Here is a 20389-nt window from a genome sequence, read left to right on the forward strand (position 1 = left end):
TTCAGCTTTTCATGCTGGTTTGAAGCTCTTTTGATGAAACCCCTGAGGGGATGAAACACAATATTCTGGTGCTCAATTTGTGTTGGGAGTTGCTGCTTATAAAGAATTTGGAACCTTATTTTAGTTCATTTAATTTAGTATATGTGGAATGTATCTATTAGCATTTCACTGATGTCAGCCTTCTCGTTTTGAATTTTGCTTTTGGTTATACAATATGCATAATGATGATCCTGTGTGTGTGTGTTCTATTCATTGATTTGGTTTGTATAAAAAGGTGAAGATTCACAATTGGTTTTGCTCTTCTGTTACTACAAATACACCCGGAAGAGCAAAATAAGCAGAATACCAAGTGGATCTATTTTACCGGCACTGTAGCTACAGCACGGTCAAAACAATGGAGTGGAGGAGTGGCCTAGTGGTTAGGGTGGTGGACTTTGGTCCTGGGGAACTGAGTTCGATTCCCGGCACAGGCAGCTCCTTGGGACTCTGGGCAAGTCACTTAACCCTCCATTGCCCCATGTAAGCCGCATTGAGCCTGCCGTGAGTGGGAAAGCGCAGGGTTCAAATGTAACAAAATAAAATAGATACTATTGGAGATTCTACATGGAATGTTGCTCTATTCCACTAGCGTAGAAGGCTGCGCAGGCTTCTGTTTCTGTGAGTCTGACGTCCTGCACGTATGTGCAGGACGTCAGACTCACAGAAGCAGAAGTCTGCACGGCCACATTGGTGATCTGCAAGGGCCGACTTCTATATGGAATGCTAGTGGAATAGCAACGTTCCTTGTAGAATCTCAAATAGTAGCAACAGTGGAGGAGTGGCCTAGTGATTAGGGTGGACTTTGGTCCTGGGGAACTGGGTTCGATTCCCACTGCAGGCACAGGCAGCTCCTTGTGACTCTGGGCAAGTCACTTAACCCTCCATTGCCCCATGTAAGCCGCATTGAGCCTGCCATGAGTGGGAAAGCGCGGGGTACAAATGTAACAAAAAAAAAAAAAAATTCATGTCCAGTTATGGGACTTCAGCTCACCTTGGGCCATATCAGATTCTACAATCTACCATAATACTGGAAATATTTACACTTTGCTCAAAGGAAAACAGTAAGTGCTTTAAATGTCACAGGGATTTACTTAGTGGCCCTCATTAAAACAGGTCTGTGACTCCATGGTGGTGAAGTGTTTGCAAAAGGATATTAGCTGTCAGTAGGATGCTATTACAAGCTGATAAAGGGATGAATTCCCCCTTCCACTCCAGGCAGATAACGATTAGCTTTTCTTCTTCCTATGTTCTGCACGCTTGCCGACACTGTATGCAAGGAACTTGCTGCTATGTTACTCCTGTTTGGAGAGAGCAGTGGCCATTAATTTCATTTAATAGCACTAATCAGGGTTTGTAGAACTTGGAAATAAACCTTCAGTTCTGCAGGATATAGATGGAGAAATAGACCGCATCCATTACAAACCCAGAGAACAAAGTGATCTGCGGCACTTCTTTGGTACTGGCCTTCACATAACGGCCGACTGTGATTCCTCCTGAACCCTTTCTTTGGACATGGGCTCAGAGTGTCTGCCTCCAACCTCCCTGAGTCCTAGGAGAGCTGGGCCATGGTAACCATGCTCCTAAACTGGGTATGTGGACTGTGCAGGGGGTAAGGAGACGAGAGAAACACAAAAGACAGCTGTGGAGAGAAATTTGAGGAGACTGGGAGACAGCCAGGCACCACCATCTGCTTCTCTTTCTTTCAAAAAGTGCAACAATCACAGTGTTCTCTTATTCTAGGCAGGGTTACATACACAAGAATCTACAATACAGGTAAGATTTCACCCACTGGCTGATGCGCAGAACCTAATGCCAGTGTCAGAGCCAAGTAGTGGTGGACTAGTGTCGGTGTTAATCTGTGCAAAATGTTCAGAAGGGTCTAGCACAGGAAATAACGTGCCTGCACAGAATTCTGCACATTCTATGCAAATTCTGCATTGCGCAATTGTGCACAATTCCCCTAGAAGTAATGTCTAAAACAGATATGGAGCCACTCAAAAGAAATAAAAATGTTAATAGGCACCAGTTCAATAAATTGTCTCAGTAAAGAACCCACAAAGTAATGCAATTTTTTTTCCACAAATAGCAATTAAAAAAAAAAAAAATATATATATATATATACAGTGGTGGAAATAAGTATTTGATCCCTTGCTGATTTTGTAAGTTTGCCCACTGACAAAGACATGAGCAGCCCATAATTGAAGGGTAGGTTATTAGTAACAGTGAGAGATAGCACATCACAAATTAAATCCGGAAAATCACATTGTGGAAAGTATATGAATTTATTTGCATTCTGCAGAGGGAAATAAGTATTTAATCCCTCTGGCAAACAAGACCTAATACTTGGTGGCAAAACCCTTGTTGGCAAGCACAGCGGTCAGACGTCTTCTGTAGTTGATGATGAGGTTTGCACACATGTCAGGAGGAATTTTGGTCCACTCCTCTTTGCAGATCATCTCTAAATCATTAAGAGTTCTGGGCTGTCGCTTGGCAACTCGCAGCTTCAGCTCCCTCCATAAGTTTTCAATGGGATTAAGGTCTGGTGACTGGCTAGGCCACTCCATGACCCTAATGTGCTTCTTCCTGAGCCACTCCTTTGTTGCCTTGGCTGTATGTTTTGGGTCATTGTCGTGCTGGAAGACCCAGCCACGACCCATTTTTAAGGCCCTGGCGGAGGGAAGGAGGTTGTCACTCAGAATTGTACAGTACATGGCCCCATCCATTCTCCCATTGATGCGGTGAAGTAGTCCTGTGCCCTTAGCAGAGAAACACCCCCAAAACATAACATTTCCACCTCCATGCTTGACAGTGGGGACGGTGTTCTTTGGGTCATAGGCAGCATTTCTCTTCCTCCAAACACGGCGAGTTGAGTTCATGCCAAAGAGCTCAATTTTTGTCTCATCTGACCACAGCACCTTCTCCCAATCACTCTCGGCATCATCCAGGTGTTCACTGGCAAACTTCAGACGGGCCGTCACATGTGCCTTCCGGAGCAGGGGGACCTTGCGGGCACTGCAGGATTGCAATCCGTTATGTCGTAATGTGTTACCAATGGTTTTCGTGGTGACAGTGGTCCCAGCTGCCTTGAGATCATTGACAAGTTCCCCCCTTGTAGTTGTAGGCTGATTTCTAACCTTCCTCATGATCAAGGATACCCCACGAGGTGAGATTTTGCATGGAGCCCCAGATCTTTGTCGATTGACAGTCATTTTGTACTTCTTCCATTTTCTTACTATGGCACCAACAGTTGTCTCCTTCTCGCCCAGCGTCTTACTGATGGTTTTGTAGCCCATTCCAGCCTTGTGCAGGTGTATGATCTTGTCCCTGACATCCTTAGACAGCTCCTTGCTCTTGGCCATTTTGTAGAGGTTAGAGTCTGACTGATTCACTGAGTCTGTGGACAGGTGTCTTTCATACAGGTGACCATTGCCGACAGCTGTCTGTCATGCAGGTAACGAGTTGATTTGGAGCATCTACCTGGTCTGTAGGGGCCAGATCTCTTACTGGTTGGTGGGGGATCAAATACTTATTTCCCTCTGCAGAATGCAAATAAATTCATATACTTTCCACAATGTGATTTTCCGGATTTAATTTGTGATGTGCTATCTCTCACTGTTACCAATAACCTACCCTTCAATTATGGGCTGCTCATGTCTTTGTCAGTGGGCAAACTTACAAAATCAGCAAGGGATCAAATACTTATTTCCACCACTGTATATAGACATTGGCAATGCAACTCAGTGGTCTTAGTTTACCATCGAGCGTTAGGCATTAAAATCGCCACTGATCAATTTTTTTTAATTCTTCAAATTTTCAAAATGTTAACTCTTCATTTGTAAAACCGTATATTCATGTGTTAAGCGGGGAGAATCTGATAGGTACGGACGGGGAGAGGGATCTTGGGGTGATAGTATCTGAGGATCTGAAGGCGACGAAACAGTGTGACAAGGCGGTGGCCGTAGCTAGAAGGCTGTTAGGCTGTATAGAGAGAGGTGTGACCAGCAGAAGAAAGGAGGTGATGATGCCCCTGTATAAGTCGTTGGTGAGGCCCCACCTAGAGTATTGTGTTCAGTTTTGGAGGCCGTACCTTGCGAAGGATGTAAAAAGAATTGAAGCGTTGCAAAGAAAAGCTATGAGAATGGTAAGGGATTTGCGTTACAAGACGTATGAGCAGAGACTTGATGACCTGAACATGTATACTCTGGAAGAAAGGAGAAACAGGGGTGATATGATACAGACGTTCAAATATTTGAAAAGTATTAATCTGCAAACGAACCTTTTCTGGAGGTGCGAAGGCGGTAGAACGAGAGGACATGAAATGAGATTGAAGGGGGGAAGACTCAGGAAAGATGTCAGGAAGTATTTTTCACGGAGAGGGTGGTGGACGCTTGGAATGCCCTCCCACCGGAGGTGGTGGAGATGAAAACAGTAACGGAGTTCAAACATGCGTGGGATATGCATAAAGGAATCCTGTGCATAAGGAATGGATCCTCAGAAGCTTAGCTGAAATTGGGTGGTGGAGCAGGTGGGGGAAGAGGGGTTGGTGGTTGGGAGGCTAGGATAGGGGAGGGCAGACTTATACAGTCTGTACCAGAGCGGATGATGGGAGGCGGGACTGGTGGTTGGGAGGCGGAAAATACTGCTGGGCAGACTTATACGGTCTGTGCCCTGAAAAGGACAGGTACAAATTCAAGGTAAGGTATACACATATGAGTTTGTCTTGGGCAGACTGGATGGACCATGCAGGTCTTTTTCTGCCGTCATCTACTATGTTACTATGTTAATATGACCAATCTGGCAGCATTAAAGCTAAGTGCAATCTGTCAGAACTTCAGGTTAGGCAGCTGCCTATTAAGCAAAGAGACACCTGGTCCCCACAGAACTATCTAGCCTCTCCACCTTTGAAGTTTACACTACAGGTATGCACAGGGATGGGGACAACAGGGAAACCTGCAGTGTTGGTAACAATCATTAATACTGCAGTTATAAGAAGGAAAGGATCCAAAGTGAATGAGTTTGAGAGGGGATGGTGGATCAGAAGTGAACGGAGACCAGATTATGTCTCTGTGCACATCTCAATTTGGAAACCTGAAACACCAACACCTCAGTTAAAATCGAAAAGAGGAGTCCCTGTTAGTAAGAATATGTTTTGCATATTTAGCAAAGTAATACCTATTGTTTTGTGTTAAATTTTAAGAAGTTATAGAACACATTTCATAATTTGTTTGAATTTACAAAGCTTTAAATGAGGATTGGGTAAAGGGATGGGGAAAAAATCTGTGGGGATGGTAAGGGGGACAGTAACACTATGTTGAGGATAGAAAAGAATTGACTAGGAATGGATGAGGATGGGGACCAGATTATATCCCCATACATAATATCTCAAGTATACACTGGATAGCTTTCCAAAAAGGCTTTGGCCTTGGAGCAGGGCCCACATATGTCCCACTGTGCCCCTTTCACCACACTTCCTCCAACAGAGGTGGCGCTGCTGGGAAAGAATGGAGAAGCCGGGCAGGTGACAAATACCACCTGTACATCTATATTAAATAATTCTCACCTCCAATTCTGAAGCTCACAGTGTGGCAGAGAACCACTGAAGCCCTGCACTGCTGTACCCTGTCAGCACCACTCACTCTCACTCATACACCCGCCCCCCCCCACCCACGCCCCTTCCGGACATAATTCGCTACCTCAACGTTCTATTGAGGCCCCAAGCTCTAGCCACTTCCGTGAAGGGTTCGTGGATTCATGGTGGTGAAGCCTCTCCATGGTGGTGACGCCCTCGCGTCCAACGTTATGACGTCGTGGCCGGAGCGAATTTCAAGATGGCACCGAACAGGAACGTGATGACGTTGCTGAAGTCGCGATTTTCTGGAACGCGAATGGCGCCGAACAGGAATGTCAGGACGCTGCGCCCGCACCAATTTTCACCAACGCGACGAAATGAGGATGGCGCAACACAAATGCACAAAACCGCTTTGGGGGGGGGCGACGCAGCCAGCCACACACACTGAACATCGGACGGTGCGAGGGACGGATGACAACGTGGATGCAACACCTCACAGGTTTCCTCTTCTGTCCCTGTATGCCGATGACGGGAGAGGGAGGGGGACGGGAAGGGAACCTTGATAGCGCCCGTTTCATTTGTTACAGAAACGAGCATTTATTGCTAGTAATTGTAATATTTCCTTACACACTAGTTGCCACCGACATTTTTGCTGTCTCCATCTGGGTCCATTCTCCCTCCTCATATTGTATTCCCAACGCCCCCTATGAAGGTAATTTACTGGGCCTATACATCTAAGAAATTTATAGTGGCAATTAAACATTTGGTTCTCAAAAACTCCTCAACCAGTTCTTCCAGAAGGGAGCTCTCTCGTAAGTTAACAAACATGCCAATTGCCTATAATCAGGGCTGTGGAGTCAGAGTCAGTAAAAACGTACCGATCCTAGCTTCGAAACAGAAACTTACAGCATAACGACATATGGTATTATAATATTGGTAATTTAATCTGGAACTGATAAAAGCTCAACCCCGACGCATGATCACCCTGACATTTTGTCTGAAACACCCAACCTATTTAACGATACTTCTTTATTGTTATTTGTCACTGTAATTGTACCCCTACACTGTAATGAGAGGAGGGATTTGTCCTGTGAACGGAGGTTACGGGCGGGAACGTAAGGGGAGATGAGGGTAGAGAGGTAGTGAGGGGCAGCAGACTGAGTACATTTGTAGGTAAGAAGGAGAAGCTTGAACTGAATGCGGTATCTGATTGGAAGCCACATACCGCATTCAGTTCAAGCTTCTCCTTCTTACCTACAAATGCCCCTCCTTACCTCTCTACCCTCATCTCCCCTTACGTTCCCGCCCAAAACCTCCGTTCACAGGACAAATCCCTCCTCTCATTACCCTTCTCCACCACCGCCAACTCCAGGCTCCGCTCATTCTGCCTCGCCTCACCCTATGCTTGGAACAACTTTCCCGAGTCCTTACGCCAAGCCCCCTCCCTGCCCATCTTCAAGTCTTTGCTTAAAACCCACCTCTTCAATGCTGCGTTCGGCACCTAACTCTTACCTCTCAGGAATTCCAGACTGCCCCAATTTGTCTGCCCCTATCGGTCTGACTGTTCACGTGTCCTTTAGACTGTAAGCTCTTTGAGCAGGGATTGTCCTCCTGTGTTAAATTGTACAGCGCTGCGTAACCCTAGTAGCGCTTTAGAAATGTTAAGTAGTAGTAGTTTCACACCGGAGTCTGTAACCACCTCTCCGGAACTATGTAAGCCACTTTGAGCCTACTAGTAAGTGGGAAAAGGTAGGATACACATGTAACAAACAAACAAACAAATAAATAATATATTTTTATATACAAAAACAAATACATTTATTCTGGATCTAAAGTACTGGTAAATATCTTAGGCTTTACATTTTTCTGGATCTGGTCCATTTGTTGAAGCTAAGCTGTTTGCGAAAATCTTGGCAAATCATCTGGCCCAAATGTTACCATCACTGGTGGCTGATTCACAAGTGGGGTTTGTACAAGGCCGTACGATTGCAAAGAACATGAGAATGCTTCTTGCCTCCATGGAACAGGTGGAGAGGTTGGCTGTCAATTTTGATGAAGAGAAGGAACAGACCTCAGCGGTGCAGCTCGCCAACTTATCAATACTTTTGAATGGATGAGTCTCATGCCTTCACCTCATCATCGGTCATGCAGGTGTACTCATCTTAAATTACTTCAGTAATAACTGATCTTCAAAACTCATGTATTCATATTATCTTATTTCCATTAAACATCAGACATGAGATGCATACTCACTTTTAAAATGTGGTATATAACTTGTTTGATCCGACAGACTATGTTTCACTAGAAATTGTTGTATTCAGGCATTTAAAAGATTTGCATCTCATGTCTGATATTTAAATGGAAATAATATGAGTTTTGAAGATCAGTTACAATATCACTGAAGTAATTTAGGATGAGTACACCCAAATGACCGATGATGAGGTGAAGGCATAAGACTCGTCCATTCCAAAAGTATTGATCAGTTGGCGAGCTGCACCGCTGAGGTCTGAGGTGAGGAATTTGCATTGAAGAAACATCATTCTTTTTTAAAATATGAATTGTGGATGGTTCCAGATTTATTGCCTTTACATTCTGGAAAAATGCAATTATTATCGGTGGCACATTTATTCTCTTTTGCACAATACATCACAGTCTTTACCTCTGCATTTGTGTAGGAGTGTCTTACTGCGCTCTCTAAGGGATGCTTGGCGGGACTTTTGTCTTGCTGTTGGGGGGGGGGGGGGGTGATCCTAGAGTAGTGGGTCGGTTACCTCTTTCTGGAAACTTGCACATAGTATCAGAAAATTAATAATTTAAAAAAAAGTAATGAAACTAACTTTTTTAAACAGCTAAGTCTTAAGTAATCAACAAAAATGTAAATAATTGTATTCTGACCTTAATTTGACGGGCTGTCCAGGAGAATTTGTTGCAGAAGGCCCGCTTTTTCCATCAACTGTATCTACCCCAGGTATCGCAAAATGATTTAGCTAAATTAAAAACAGTCTCTTGATCCTATGTGGCTAAAATAGCGGACTCAGTTGCCTGCCCTAAATGTGGGGATACTCCTGCATCTTTGGTACATATGTTTTGGACCTGTGGGCAAGTTTGCTCCTTTTCGAGGAACATTCTAAATTATTTTTGTCCTATTACTGGTAAGCGTATCCCTATGCGAGCTGATAAAGGGGATGGGACGACTTCCCTATGAGAAAAGGCTAAAGCAGCTAGGACTCTTCAGCTTGGAAAAGAGACTGCTGAGGGGAGAGGTCTATAAAACAATGAGTGGAAAGGGTAGATGTGAATCGTTTGTTTACTCTTTCCAAAAATACTAGGACTAGGGAGCATGCAATGAAGCTACAGAGCAGTAAATTTAATACGAAGCGGAGAAATTTTTTCTTCACTCAACGTATAATTAAACTCTGGAATTAGTTGCCAGAGAATGTGGTAAAGGCGGTTAGCTTAGCTGGGTTTAAAAAGGGTCTGGATGGCTTCCTAAATGAAAAGTCCATAGACAATTATTAAACTGACTTGGGAAAATCCACTGCTTATTTCTAGGATAAGCAGTATAAAATTGAGCTTTTCTGGGACCTTGCCAGGTATTTGTGACTTGGATTGGCCACTGTTGGAAACAGGATACTGGGCTTGATGGATCTTTGGTCTGTCCCAATGTGGCAATACTTATGTACTTATGACATTCTACTATTTTCTAACTTTGTCTCCTTGGGACTGCGTAAGGGACCCAATTTACTGCTACATACAGGGCCTTGCCTAGGGTCTCCGGCGCCCCCTTGCAGTTGGCCCCACCCCCCGAAAACGATCGCTACACTACCCGCCCTCTTCTCCCCAGATCCTTTTCGTTTAAATTTACCTTTGTCCGGCGGCAGCGTAGCGTTAGTGAGGAGGCGGCGCTCCCCCACCCCGACGTGTCAGTCTTCCCTTCGCTCAGTGTCCCGCCTTCTTCTGATGTCATTTTTGATGTCAGAAGAAGGCGGAACTGAGCGAAGGGAAGACTGACACGTCGGGGCGGGGGAGCGCCGCCTCCTCACTAACGCTACGCTGCCGCTGGACAAAGGTAAATTAAAAAAAAAAAAAAAGGAAAAGGATCTGAGAAGAGGGCGAGGTAAGCATGGTGCGGCGGGGCGCCCCCCAGAGGATGGCGCCCTCCTGCCATGCTTACCTCGCTTACCGTGTTGGCACGGCCCTGGCTAGATAAGCCTTTTTTGTGGCCCAGAAAGGTCTTTTACTCCATTGGCAACAATAGATACCATACGTGACTTTCTGGAAGAATGAACTTTTCTATCTTTTGAAAATGGAACGCTTGGATGCCAAACTGGGCTCCCCTATGGCCTGGCGACAATTTCAACTGACATGGCCTTTGTTTTAGGACTGTTTACCACATCGCACCTGGAGTTATTGAATTTGTAATCCAGAGCATATTATTCTAGGAGGGGAGTTGGGGGGGGGGGGGGGTTGTTGTGTGTGCCTTAACTATCTTGGGATCCGAGTCATCGTGAAGAAATAACATAGTTGACTCAGGTCGAGATGGTCTCTTATTCTGTGATGGGATGGGCGGTTGGGTTTTTTTTTTTTGGGGGGGGGGGAGAGGGGATTGGGGCACATGATGATAAACAAAAATTGGTCAATGTTGTTGTATTGTACAGAGTGCTTACTCTGTTTCACGTGACTTTACCGCCTTGGATGAATCTCTTCATAAAGGCTGTTAATAAATTCCGATTTTAAAAAAATCCCAAACAGTCCCTTGAAAGGAGTGGAAATCGAGCAAGCTTTAGGGCAGACAGCAACCCATAAAGCTCTGGGACCAGATGACCTACTGGTAAAATTCTATAACGTTTAGGGAATCACATTATTCCAGTGGTCTTTGGAAACTCTGCTGAGCCCAGGATTCTACCTACTCCTTTCAATGAAGCTTTAATAATAAGTATACCTAAGCTAGCAAGGACCCTGTTTTGGTGGAGTCCTATAGTAACAGAGTAAAATTCTTTGATAAATGTGGATGCCAAAATTTATGCTCAGGAGATTACTAATAGATTGAGTAAGGTGATCACCACATTGGGTATTTGTCTTAGGTAGAAATGCGATTGCGAGTGTTCAAAGTGTGATAGAAACAATTTAAGAAAGTCAGGCCCTAAAGAGTAAAAGCACTTTGATTAACTTAGATATTGAAAAAGCTTTTGATTCAGTATCCTGGAAGTATCTGTGGCCAGTGTTGGGTTTTTTTTGTTTGTTTGTTTTGAGAGTCAGATATTACAGTGGATTCAGATGCTTTATAGTAACCTTTTGCAGAGTCCTAACAAATGGAGTGATATCTGATCTTTCTCCCTGGAATGTGGCACAAGGCAGTAATACACCCTCTTCCCACTTGCACAGAATCTCTAGCACAGCACCTTTTGCAAGATCTGATGGTTCAAGGTCTGTGGGTGGGCCTGTATGAAATGAAGACAGCAATATTTGCTAATGATTTTTTTTTCAGTGGCTCTAAAGAATCCTCAGGATACACTTCCCGTACCTTTGGCTCCCTTACATGATTTTGGTGAGTTCACATATTAGTAAAGATAAATCTATGATGTTGGGCTGCAAAGAGGATATTTAATATCATTGACAAGAGTCTCTTTCCTTTAAACGGGGCTAAAAAGATTATGATGATTAAATATTTGGGCCTACAAATTCTGTGCAATTTACACTTTACCAGTTAAAAACATAGCCCATGTGTAATAATAATTTGGATGGGTAAAGGTGGTAAAAATTATTATTCTACCTAAACACCTCCTCTCTCATTATGAAGAAAGGGGACATACAGAGATGGACAGGATATTGAGCAGGTTTCTGTGGAGGGGCAACAACCAGGATGTTACCTCTGTGGGACAGCACTTTACAACACTAGGAACGCCAAGACCTTCGAAGTCAAAATGATTAAATATTTTGACACCCACCGGACAGGACTTAAAGATCTGGGTTTTCTAGCCCATTATAAACCATGGCATTTCACTGCTTTGTCACCCTCTGATCACCATGCATATCTCCCTGTCCCTCATCCTCTCAGCCCTCTCTGTTTCTCACCTAGTCCACCCCTCCCTCATACCTTCAGCCTGTCACTTATATATGCTTATTTCTGATCTGACGAAGGGCTACCTTCGAAAGCTAATCAAAAAATGTATTGTTAGTCCAATAAAAAAGTTATCATCTAATTTTCTTTTCTATTTCTATAGACTGCTTTTAGAAGTGGACTAAAATGGCTACCACATCTCTCTATTGTGGAGGGGCAAGAAACCCAGATGCATTTGTGTTGTTACATGCTCTGAAGAGAAAATGTGGATTAGGGCCTACAGACATCCAATACTATTGTACAGTCTGTCTACTGGGCCAAGCTCGAGACTGGATAGAGGACACAAACTTTTTTGTAACCTTGATATTGCGTTCAAGATTTGCACGATTGTACACAAAATCATTCACGCAGACGCCCCAATCTACATGCTAAACCTTGTCGACCTACCTCCCAGAAACGCCACAAGATCATCCCGAAAATTTCTCAACCTGCACTACCCCAGCTGCAAAGGACTTAAATACAAGCTGATGCATGCCACTACCTTCTCTTACATGAGCACGCAGTTATGGAATGCACTACCTACAGACTTGAAAGCAATCAACGAAACAACTATCTTTCGCAAATCTCTGAAGACATATTTCTTCAACAAAGCCTACAATGACAACCAATAGCCTCACTAATCCAACTCACCAACCCACTCAGTTATGAAAACCCACCTTCTATAATTACCCTAATCACTTCCTTCCTTCTTCTTTCGTCCCTTACTTAATCTCTGCACAATACTAACTGTATCTGATATCCTGGAATGACAATGTTAACAAAACTATAAAAGCCACATTGAGCCTGCAAATAGGTGGGAAAATGTGGGATACAAATGCAATAAATAATAATAATAAAACAATTAAGCATGCCCTACAATCTGACTTGTGTCTCGGACGCCCAGCGTTGGCTTTGTCGGCTTCTATAAAACGTGAATTGCTTCTTCAGTCGGCACTGTTGACACGGAAGTAGTTATGCCGATGCCCTGGGGGGAAAGGAAACGTATACGTATGGATCGTTTCTCTCAGGATTGAGGATACAAGATTCCGATCATGCATGCTAGAGAAACCCGGCAGGTGATGCATTTGATTGATAAGGAGGTGACTAGGATATAATTTCAAACATTACATTAGGGGTTGGAGGCCTCATATGTTTATATATTGCCAAACACAACATTATGTGGCCAATTTGCTCAAACAGGGGCAGTTGATACGGACAACTTCTTGGGAATCCTTTTAGCAGCTGGCTAGGATACAAAATAAAAATGATCGTACAGTCTATAAATATTTTATGAATAGAGTCCAGGGAGCCCCTTTTCAAGTTCCGTAAATACACAGACACTGGATTTGGGAAAAGAATATGAGGCTGAAGTCTTTTAAAATGGTCTTTTGAGAGGGTCCTTATTGGTGGAATTAGCACAAGTACGACAGACACATATTAAATGGATGTATTTGACCTGAGTGGCTAAAGTATGACTGAGGAGAGCAATTTGTGTTAAATATGCCATTAGCGAAGAGACTTACATACATTGCCTTTTGGAGTGTGACCAGAGTAGACATTTTTGGGAGGAGTTATGGAGATCATTTAATAAGCAAAACTATGCCCAGGACTAAGGAGGTGTGTCTTTTGGATAATGTGGATGATCTTGAATTACAAATGATAGAACACAAATTATCAAATTATTTCTCTGCACGGCTTGTTTGACAGTTAAGTATATTCTGCTTCAGTGGGTACACCCAGATCCACCAGAAGTTTTACTCTGAAGAAATTAAATGAATGAGTTACGCAGTAAAAAACAAAACAAAACACAAAACTTTCAGTGTCTCAGGCTGGGGAGAAGGTAATTAATAAATTCTTTAAAATCTGGATCCATTTTCGAGTTCTTTGATAATGGAGCTGCATAGCAGGCTTCTGAATTCTCTTCAAGTGGGGCAATATTGAGGCTGAGAATAGAACATAAGAGTGAGAAAGTTGGGATTGTGAGTTGGGTTGGTTTGAGAACAGTTGATTTTCACAAAAAAATTATGTTGATGGTTTGACTGCAGTAGCCAACTGGATTTCAAACTGAGTATTGTGATACTATGGCTGCAAGTTCTATAATTTCAATCAAGATGATTTTTCAAGTTGATATTAAGCCCCTCAGATTTTGACATGTTTATTTATTTATTTGCTGCATCTGTATCCTACATTTTCCCACCTATTTGAAGGCTCATTGTGGCTTACATTGTTCCATCAAGGCGATCGCCATTCCAGAGTGAGAGATACAAGTGATATTACATAAAGATCATGAGTGACAGAGTAGATTAATCAAACAAACAAGTATAGAGAGATCACAATTCGGGATAGGAGAAAGTAGTAATTGCATTAAAGTTCATATGATGGATCGTTGCGCTATGCCTTGTTGAAGAGGTAGGTCTTCAGTGATTTCCGAAAGTTGGTTAAGTCGCGCATTTTTTTCACTTCAAGTGGTAGTGCATTCCATAGCTGCGTGCTTATGTAGGAAAAGTTGGATGCATGTTTTAATTTGTATTTTAGTCCTTTGCAGCTGGGGAAATGGAGATTCAGGAATGTGCGTGCCGATCATGTTTTTTTTTTTTTTTTTTTTTTTGTATACCCTGCGTTTTCCCACTCATGGCAGGCTCAATGCGGCTTAGGTACTTATTTGTACCTGGGGCAATGGAGGGTTAAGTGACTTGCCCAGAGTCACAAGGAGCTGCCTGTACCTGCAGTGGGAATCGAACCCAGTTCCCCAGGACCAAAGTCCACCACTCTAACCACTAAGCCACTCCAAATCCTGACATTCTAGCATAGTGAGATATCTCTTCCAGGAGATTATGCACACTAGTCAAGCCAACTTAAAACGATTACAAAGAATTCAAAGCACAGCAGCGCGTATGATCTGCAGGGCCCGGAGGGATGACAGAGTAACACCTTTACTGCATTGTCTGCATTGGCTCCCGGTCGAAGCAAGAGTTAAGTTTAAAGCTCTTGTTCTGACTCACAAGGCATTTTACACATTAAACCCTTGTTACTTATCGAATTTAACAATTCCTTACACCGCTATGCAAACTCTTAGATCCGTAACAGATAATAGGTTAGTTATTACCCCCCTCTTGCAAAGGCTAGATGGGAATCTACACGGAGATCGGCTTTTTTCTATTTGTCCCCTTCCCTTTGGAATGGCCTTCCAAAGGAGATCAGATTAGAGAAATCTTACATCCATTTCCGAAAACTTTTGAAAACCTTCTTTTTTATAAGCTATGTAGAACAGAATTTAGCATAAGAGATAAGGTTTAAAAAAAAAAGGGTAGCTTAACTGTATAATAGATTTTTAATTTGTATTGGTTTTTATTATGTAGTTAATTCTGATTTGCTGTGCTTTCCTGTCATGAATGGAGTTCCTTTGTTTATTTGTATACATTAGTTGCTTTTATACATATGTAAACCGTTCTGTTTTGCAGTTGCAATAAGATACGGTATATAAATCGACATAAATAAATAGTCATGTGTCTGGTAAGTATTAGCAAATCAAGCAACTTTATACTCATGGTCACCCACCCTCAGACCCCCACTGTATGGATTAACTCTTAACAACTGCCAAACATTGAAACAATGCTAGTGGGATAGAAATGCTGTAAATAAATATATAAAAAGGTTCCATCACAAAAGCAAACAAAAGAGAGGATAGAGGCAAACCCTATTGAGTGCCTCTCTCAATCTCAAATTAGTGAGTTGCCCCCCATTAATGCGTACAAAAACCTTTGGCTCAGCATATAAAGTCCACACCCTGCTCCCAGAAAAAAACCCTCCAGTACCTACTTTAGTGAGAACCTTGTCTATGAGCACACAATGACTCAATCAAAAGCCTGCTCTGCATATATACCCAAAAGGCAAATTAGAATGGATCGCATTTGAGCCAAACATAAGATGAACAAGTTGACATACATTCTCCGAAGCCTGTCTTTTAGGAACAAAGCCCACCTGGTCTGGATGTAGCAGATCAGGCAGAAATTCAAGCCAGCTAAACTTCCGCCAAAATGTTTACATCCACATTCGAGAGAAATAAAACAAAATGACTTACAATCAGCTTTATCTTTTCCTTCCTTATGGATAACCTCCATCAGAGGCAGGTAGGGATGCCCCCGTCTGAACTAGGTTTAGTATGTCAATGAACAAATGAAGCCAATTCAACACTAAAGGTCTTATAGAATTCCCCGAAGCTACACGAGCCTTACCAAATTGAAAAGCCGCTCTAGTGCGGAGAACCTCAGTTAACACAGGGACTACAACAGAATCCAGATAAGCGTCAATGCAGATGGTTTTATTGGAGTGTCACATGCATCGAGATCCCTACAGAATTGTCTAAACATGTCTCCAATTTCTGAGGAGAAATTAAGGAACCATCTTCCCCTTTAATTTTTGAAATATGTCTAAAGCCCGGGACCCACTGCCACTAAGCCAGCTTCTTCTCTATGGTTGGTACAATTGCAGCATCTTGAGATGAAGATCCCGAAAATCTCAAGTCCTTTAAAGGTGAATGTGCTTCCTCAGCAGCTGTAACTCTGTAGGACTGCCTGCACCCACAAAGCACACAGAAAGAAAAGGCTCAGCGGTGTTTTATTCCTTCTTAATAAACGCTTCTAAAATAGGCCTCATTTTCTTCCTCTTAGCAAAGGTCTGTGCCAAGACATTCTGAAATGCCTAGACAGGGTGATTCCAGTAGGTTAGCTGTTATCTCCCTCCCAGCAGGAAAAGCTTCTCTCTATCTAAGTACCTGGCAAACTTCATAAAAATGTCATGAGCCATATTACCCAGTGGAGCCTCCAGCAACCAAAGCGCATGCCAACTTCACTGCTGCATGTTACGGCCTCCAAGTTACGCAACTGTCGGCAAAGGTACAGCACAATAATCAGCACATCCTTCTGATCTTGACCCTTGGAACCCCTCCCCCCCCCCCCCCCCCCCCGAAAATGCAAGATTTTCACTAACCCCAATTCTCCAAGTCTTCCAGCTTATACTCAAGCTCCTTACATCTCCACGCCGAGTCAGACTGTACACACTCCTCTATTAACATCTCCTCATGCTCATCCGCTCATGCTTCCAAGTACTCCCAGCTCTTTAATATCGCCATGCATTTCTTGAATTTCCAATCAGAGTTCCTTAAGGCACTTTTTAAGCTCCTGATTTAGGACACAACAGCTAGGGTACTCTCTGGAAGCATCAATGCCAGATGAGTCAGACTTGGAAATCTGCCTCCCCCCACCCAAGGCCTTATCAGATTGCCTTATGGCAGACTTGACAGTGTTCTTCATGGCTTCTACAAGGGTTATACCTGATGTACACAGTGACTACAAGAGGAAGGAAGGACATAGCACAAATACAGCCTGAAGAAGAGAACTATAACTATTAAGGTCTATGGATGAGAGAAGCTATCCTGCTAAGCGTCTATATAGGGTGATGACATCAACTTCTCCCTACTGTTCCTGTTTTAATGTGTATTGCTATTACTGGAATTAAATTTGCCTTCTTACAAGTCTACTTCACTGTTCCGATTGTACACTATGCTGACTTGGTCATTTTACTATTGTAATGCTGCTACTATTATGTAAGTTATCTAAGTCATGTCACGACTTTTGAATATCTCCTTGGAAGAATCTCTCTATAAAGGTTATAGTGCGTGCTCCTTGCCAGCATTCCCTGGAAAGGGTGATGCATGGATGGAATGAATTCCTAGAGGGGATACAAACAGTAATAGAGTTCACAAGAAGTACGATATATAAACACAATATAGCAAACAACCCACCATTCACTCCCTGAAGAGAGCACAGACAACAGGAGCATTAATAAAGACAAAAGTGTGGAAAATAGAAGTGCAAACAAGTGATATTGCAGTGATGAGGTTAGTACCAGCAGGTTTCAAGACCTCATAAACCAACTGGCTTTATAAATAGTAAATTAGTGGTACCAATATTACCTTCAAATGGTTTGGGGGGGGGAGGGAATGGGACCTTGTATCCTGTTTTACCTAGAGATAAAGAAACACTTTGGTAACCAGCATACACTAAGCACACTGGGGACTTCTAAGAAAACTGGAATAGCCTGCATGGCACAGTTGTTACCATCCCAGTGCTACAGCAGCATCAGGCTTCTAAGGCTGGGGTAACCTGCTGTAGGAACCATGATTAAAAGCCTTCTTGAGTGAGCATGAGGTGGTGGTCAGGTTTTTCTGGTGCTGTGAACATGAGAAAACTCCATAAGATACAGAAGGTCCAGCACTAGTACTTAATACAAGTTAGATGACAAGGCCTGAACTGGTCTACCAGGGGTGATAGGCAGAGATACCAAGTCATACCTATTAGGCATCCGACTGCCCTCGCACCTCTCTTCCCACACATTCAAGGACCCCCCTTCCCCCGAAGTCTGGCTCTCTTCTTCCACTCTTCCCCTCTTCTCTCTGCCCAGCATCTCTCCCTCCCTCTCAAATCCCCCTCCTCCTAGGTCTGCCATCTCTCCCAGCCAGGTCCAGCATGTCAGCCCCTCTCCTTCCCAGTCGCAGGCTCCCCCGTCCAGTATCTCTCTCTCCCCCCTCCCCCGACCGGGGTCCTGTATCACATCCTCATTCTCAACCCTCCCCCCCCCCCCCCCCCCAAGCCTGGCATCCCTTCCACGCTCCAGCGTGTCTCCCTCTCCTCTACCCCCTCCACCAGGCACGGTCCGGCTTCTCTCTCCCTTCCTCTCAAAACCCCTCCCCCTCGGTCCTACCTTCAGGCTGGTCTCTGAGGTCACCACCACTGGTCGGGTCATATAAGTTGCCTCCTGCAGCGGCCCCGAGCTTTCCCTGTGCCGCCGCGTCCCGTCTCGCCGGAAACAGGAAGTTGCGTCAGAAGGAGGCGGGGCCTCGCGGAAGGTCAGAAGTTGCGTCAGAGGGGAAGCTCCGAGGTGCTGCTGCTGCTGCTGATAGTCGCAGCCCAATTTGACGGTAGGAGGGCGAACGAGGGGGTTTAAATGTCGTTGAGGGAGAAGTGCCGGACGCCAGAGCGTTCAGAGGAAGAGAGAAGAGTCTGGTGGCTCCGTTTTGCCCATCACCGTACTTTGGAGACGTTCATTTGATTTGTAGCATTTCAAAGAGGCATATTTTCAAAGCACTTAGCCTTCCAAAGTTCCATAGAAACCTATGGAACTTTGGAAGGCTAAGTGCTAAGCACTTTGGGAGGCTAAGTTCCATAGGTTTCCATAGGAGGATGAATTACTGAAAGAGATATTCCCATCCCCACCAGTACTGGCCTTCCGACAGCCACCCAATTTAAAACACAAGCTGATCAGAAGTAAACTTCCAACACAGACGGAAAAAGAACAGGGCACGTTCCCATGTAACACAGCCAGCTGCAAACTATGCCAAAACATTTCACAAGACCCCACAGTCATTCACAAAGGAAAAATATTCAACATAAAGGACTATTTTACATGCTCATCTTCCAATGTGGTATATATCATTCAGTGTAAAAAATGTAATGAAGGATGCTATATTGGAGAAACAGGCCAGATGCTTAAGACAAGATTCAATTTACATAGACATCATATAAACAATGCTGGTGCCAGCAGGGTTCCCACACCTGTTGGGCAACATTTTACAAGACCAAGACACTGCACCAGTGACTTCACAGTGAGAATCCTCAAAGGTAACTTTAAAACCATACAAGAACGTAAGACCTTTGAAGTCAGAATGATTGAATATTTGAACACCCAACAGAAAGGACTTAACAAGGACCTGGGGTTCCTAGCCCATTATAAACCATAAAGCTGTATGTCTCTGTTGATCACCCTCCCCTCACCTATCCACACCCACCCTGTTAGAATACCAATGATATGCTTTGATGTCCCCATGCATACCTCCGACCCACCCCCCTCCTCCCACCCTGTCAGACTGTCATAGCAATGCTTGAATGTTCTCACTTATATACACTGTCAGCTAGCACATTTGCTTATTTCCGATCTGACGAAGAAGGGCAACCTTCGAAAGCTAATCAAGAAATGTATTAAGTTATGTCCAATAAAAAAGGTATCATCTTATTTTCTTTTCCATGTTTTATTTTGTTTGATTTCTATTGATAACCTTAAGAGTGGACTAACACGGCTACCACACTCCTCTACTTATGGAACTTTGGAAGGCTAAGATGCTATGCTACTTATGGAACTTTGGGAGGCTAAGTTCCATAGGTTTCTATGGAACTTTGGAAGGCTAAGTGCTTTGAAAATATGCCTCTTTGTATCCCACATTTTCCCACCAATTTGCACGCTCGATCGGGTCGCAGATATCTCCGTGTTTGGGGGGGGGGGGGGTGGCCGGGAGCTGCTTGAAGGAAGGACCCGACCCGTAGAAACGTGTAAGGAGGGAGCTCCCGTCCCGTGGAGTCCAAAAGTTCATTTTATTTTATTTTTAGAAATGTTTTAATTAAATTTTAGTAACAAGGGTAGGAAATACAAATGACAAACAATCAGGTAATCACAGCAAAGAATATCAGTGGACAGGTAAAAGAGGGAGGCGCGGGGAAGCAATTTGTGAATGCATTCAAAGCAAAATCCCCTTTTAGAATATCAATGATATGCTTTGATGTCCCCAGGCATACCTCCGACCCACCCCCATCCTCCCACCCTGTCAGACTGTCATAGTAATGCTTGAA

At 43.7% G+C, this 20389-nt stretch overlaps 1 protein-coding gene across 1 annotated transcript in view; it reads right to left on the reverse strand.

The window, feature by feature from the left end:
• Positions 1 to 18565, reverse strand: part of TXLNG (taxilin gamma) — a 62120-nt gene extending 43555 nt beyond the window's left edge. The window contains exon 1 of the mRNA XM_030199697.1: positions 18471 to 18565. Within this exon, the coding sequence (XP_030055557.1) occupies positions 18471 to 18512 (42 nt within the window). The 5' untranslated portion in view covers positions 18513 to 18565. The remainder of the gene's footprint in view (positions 1 to 18470) is intronic.
• Positions 18566 to 20389: the final 1824 nt, after the last annotated feature.

Source organism: Microcaecilia unicolor, chromosome 4 (genome assembly GCF_901765095.1).
Source record: "Microcaecilia unicolor chromosome 4, aMicUni1.1, whole genome shotgun sequence".
NCBI classification, from domain to species: domain Eukaryota; kingdom Metazoa; phylum Chordata; class Amphibia; order Gymnophiona; family Siphonopidae; genus Microcaecilia; species Microcaecilia unicolor.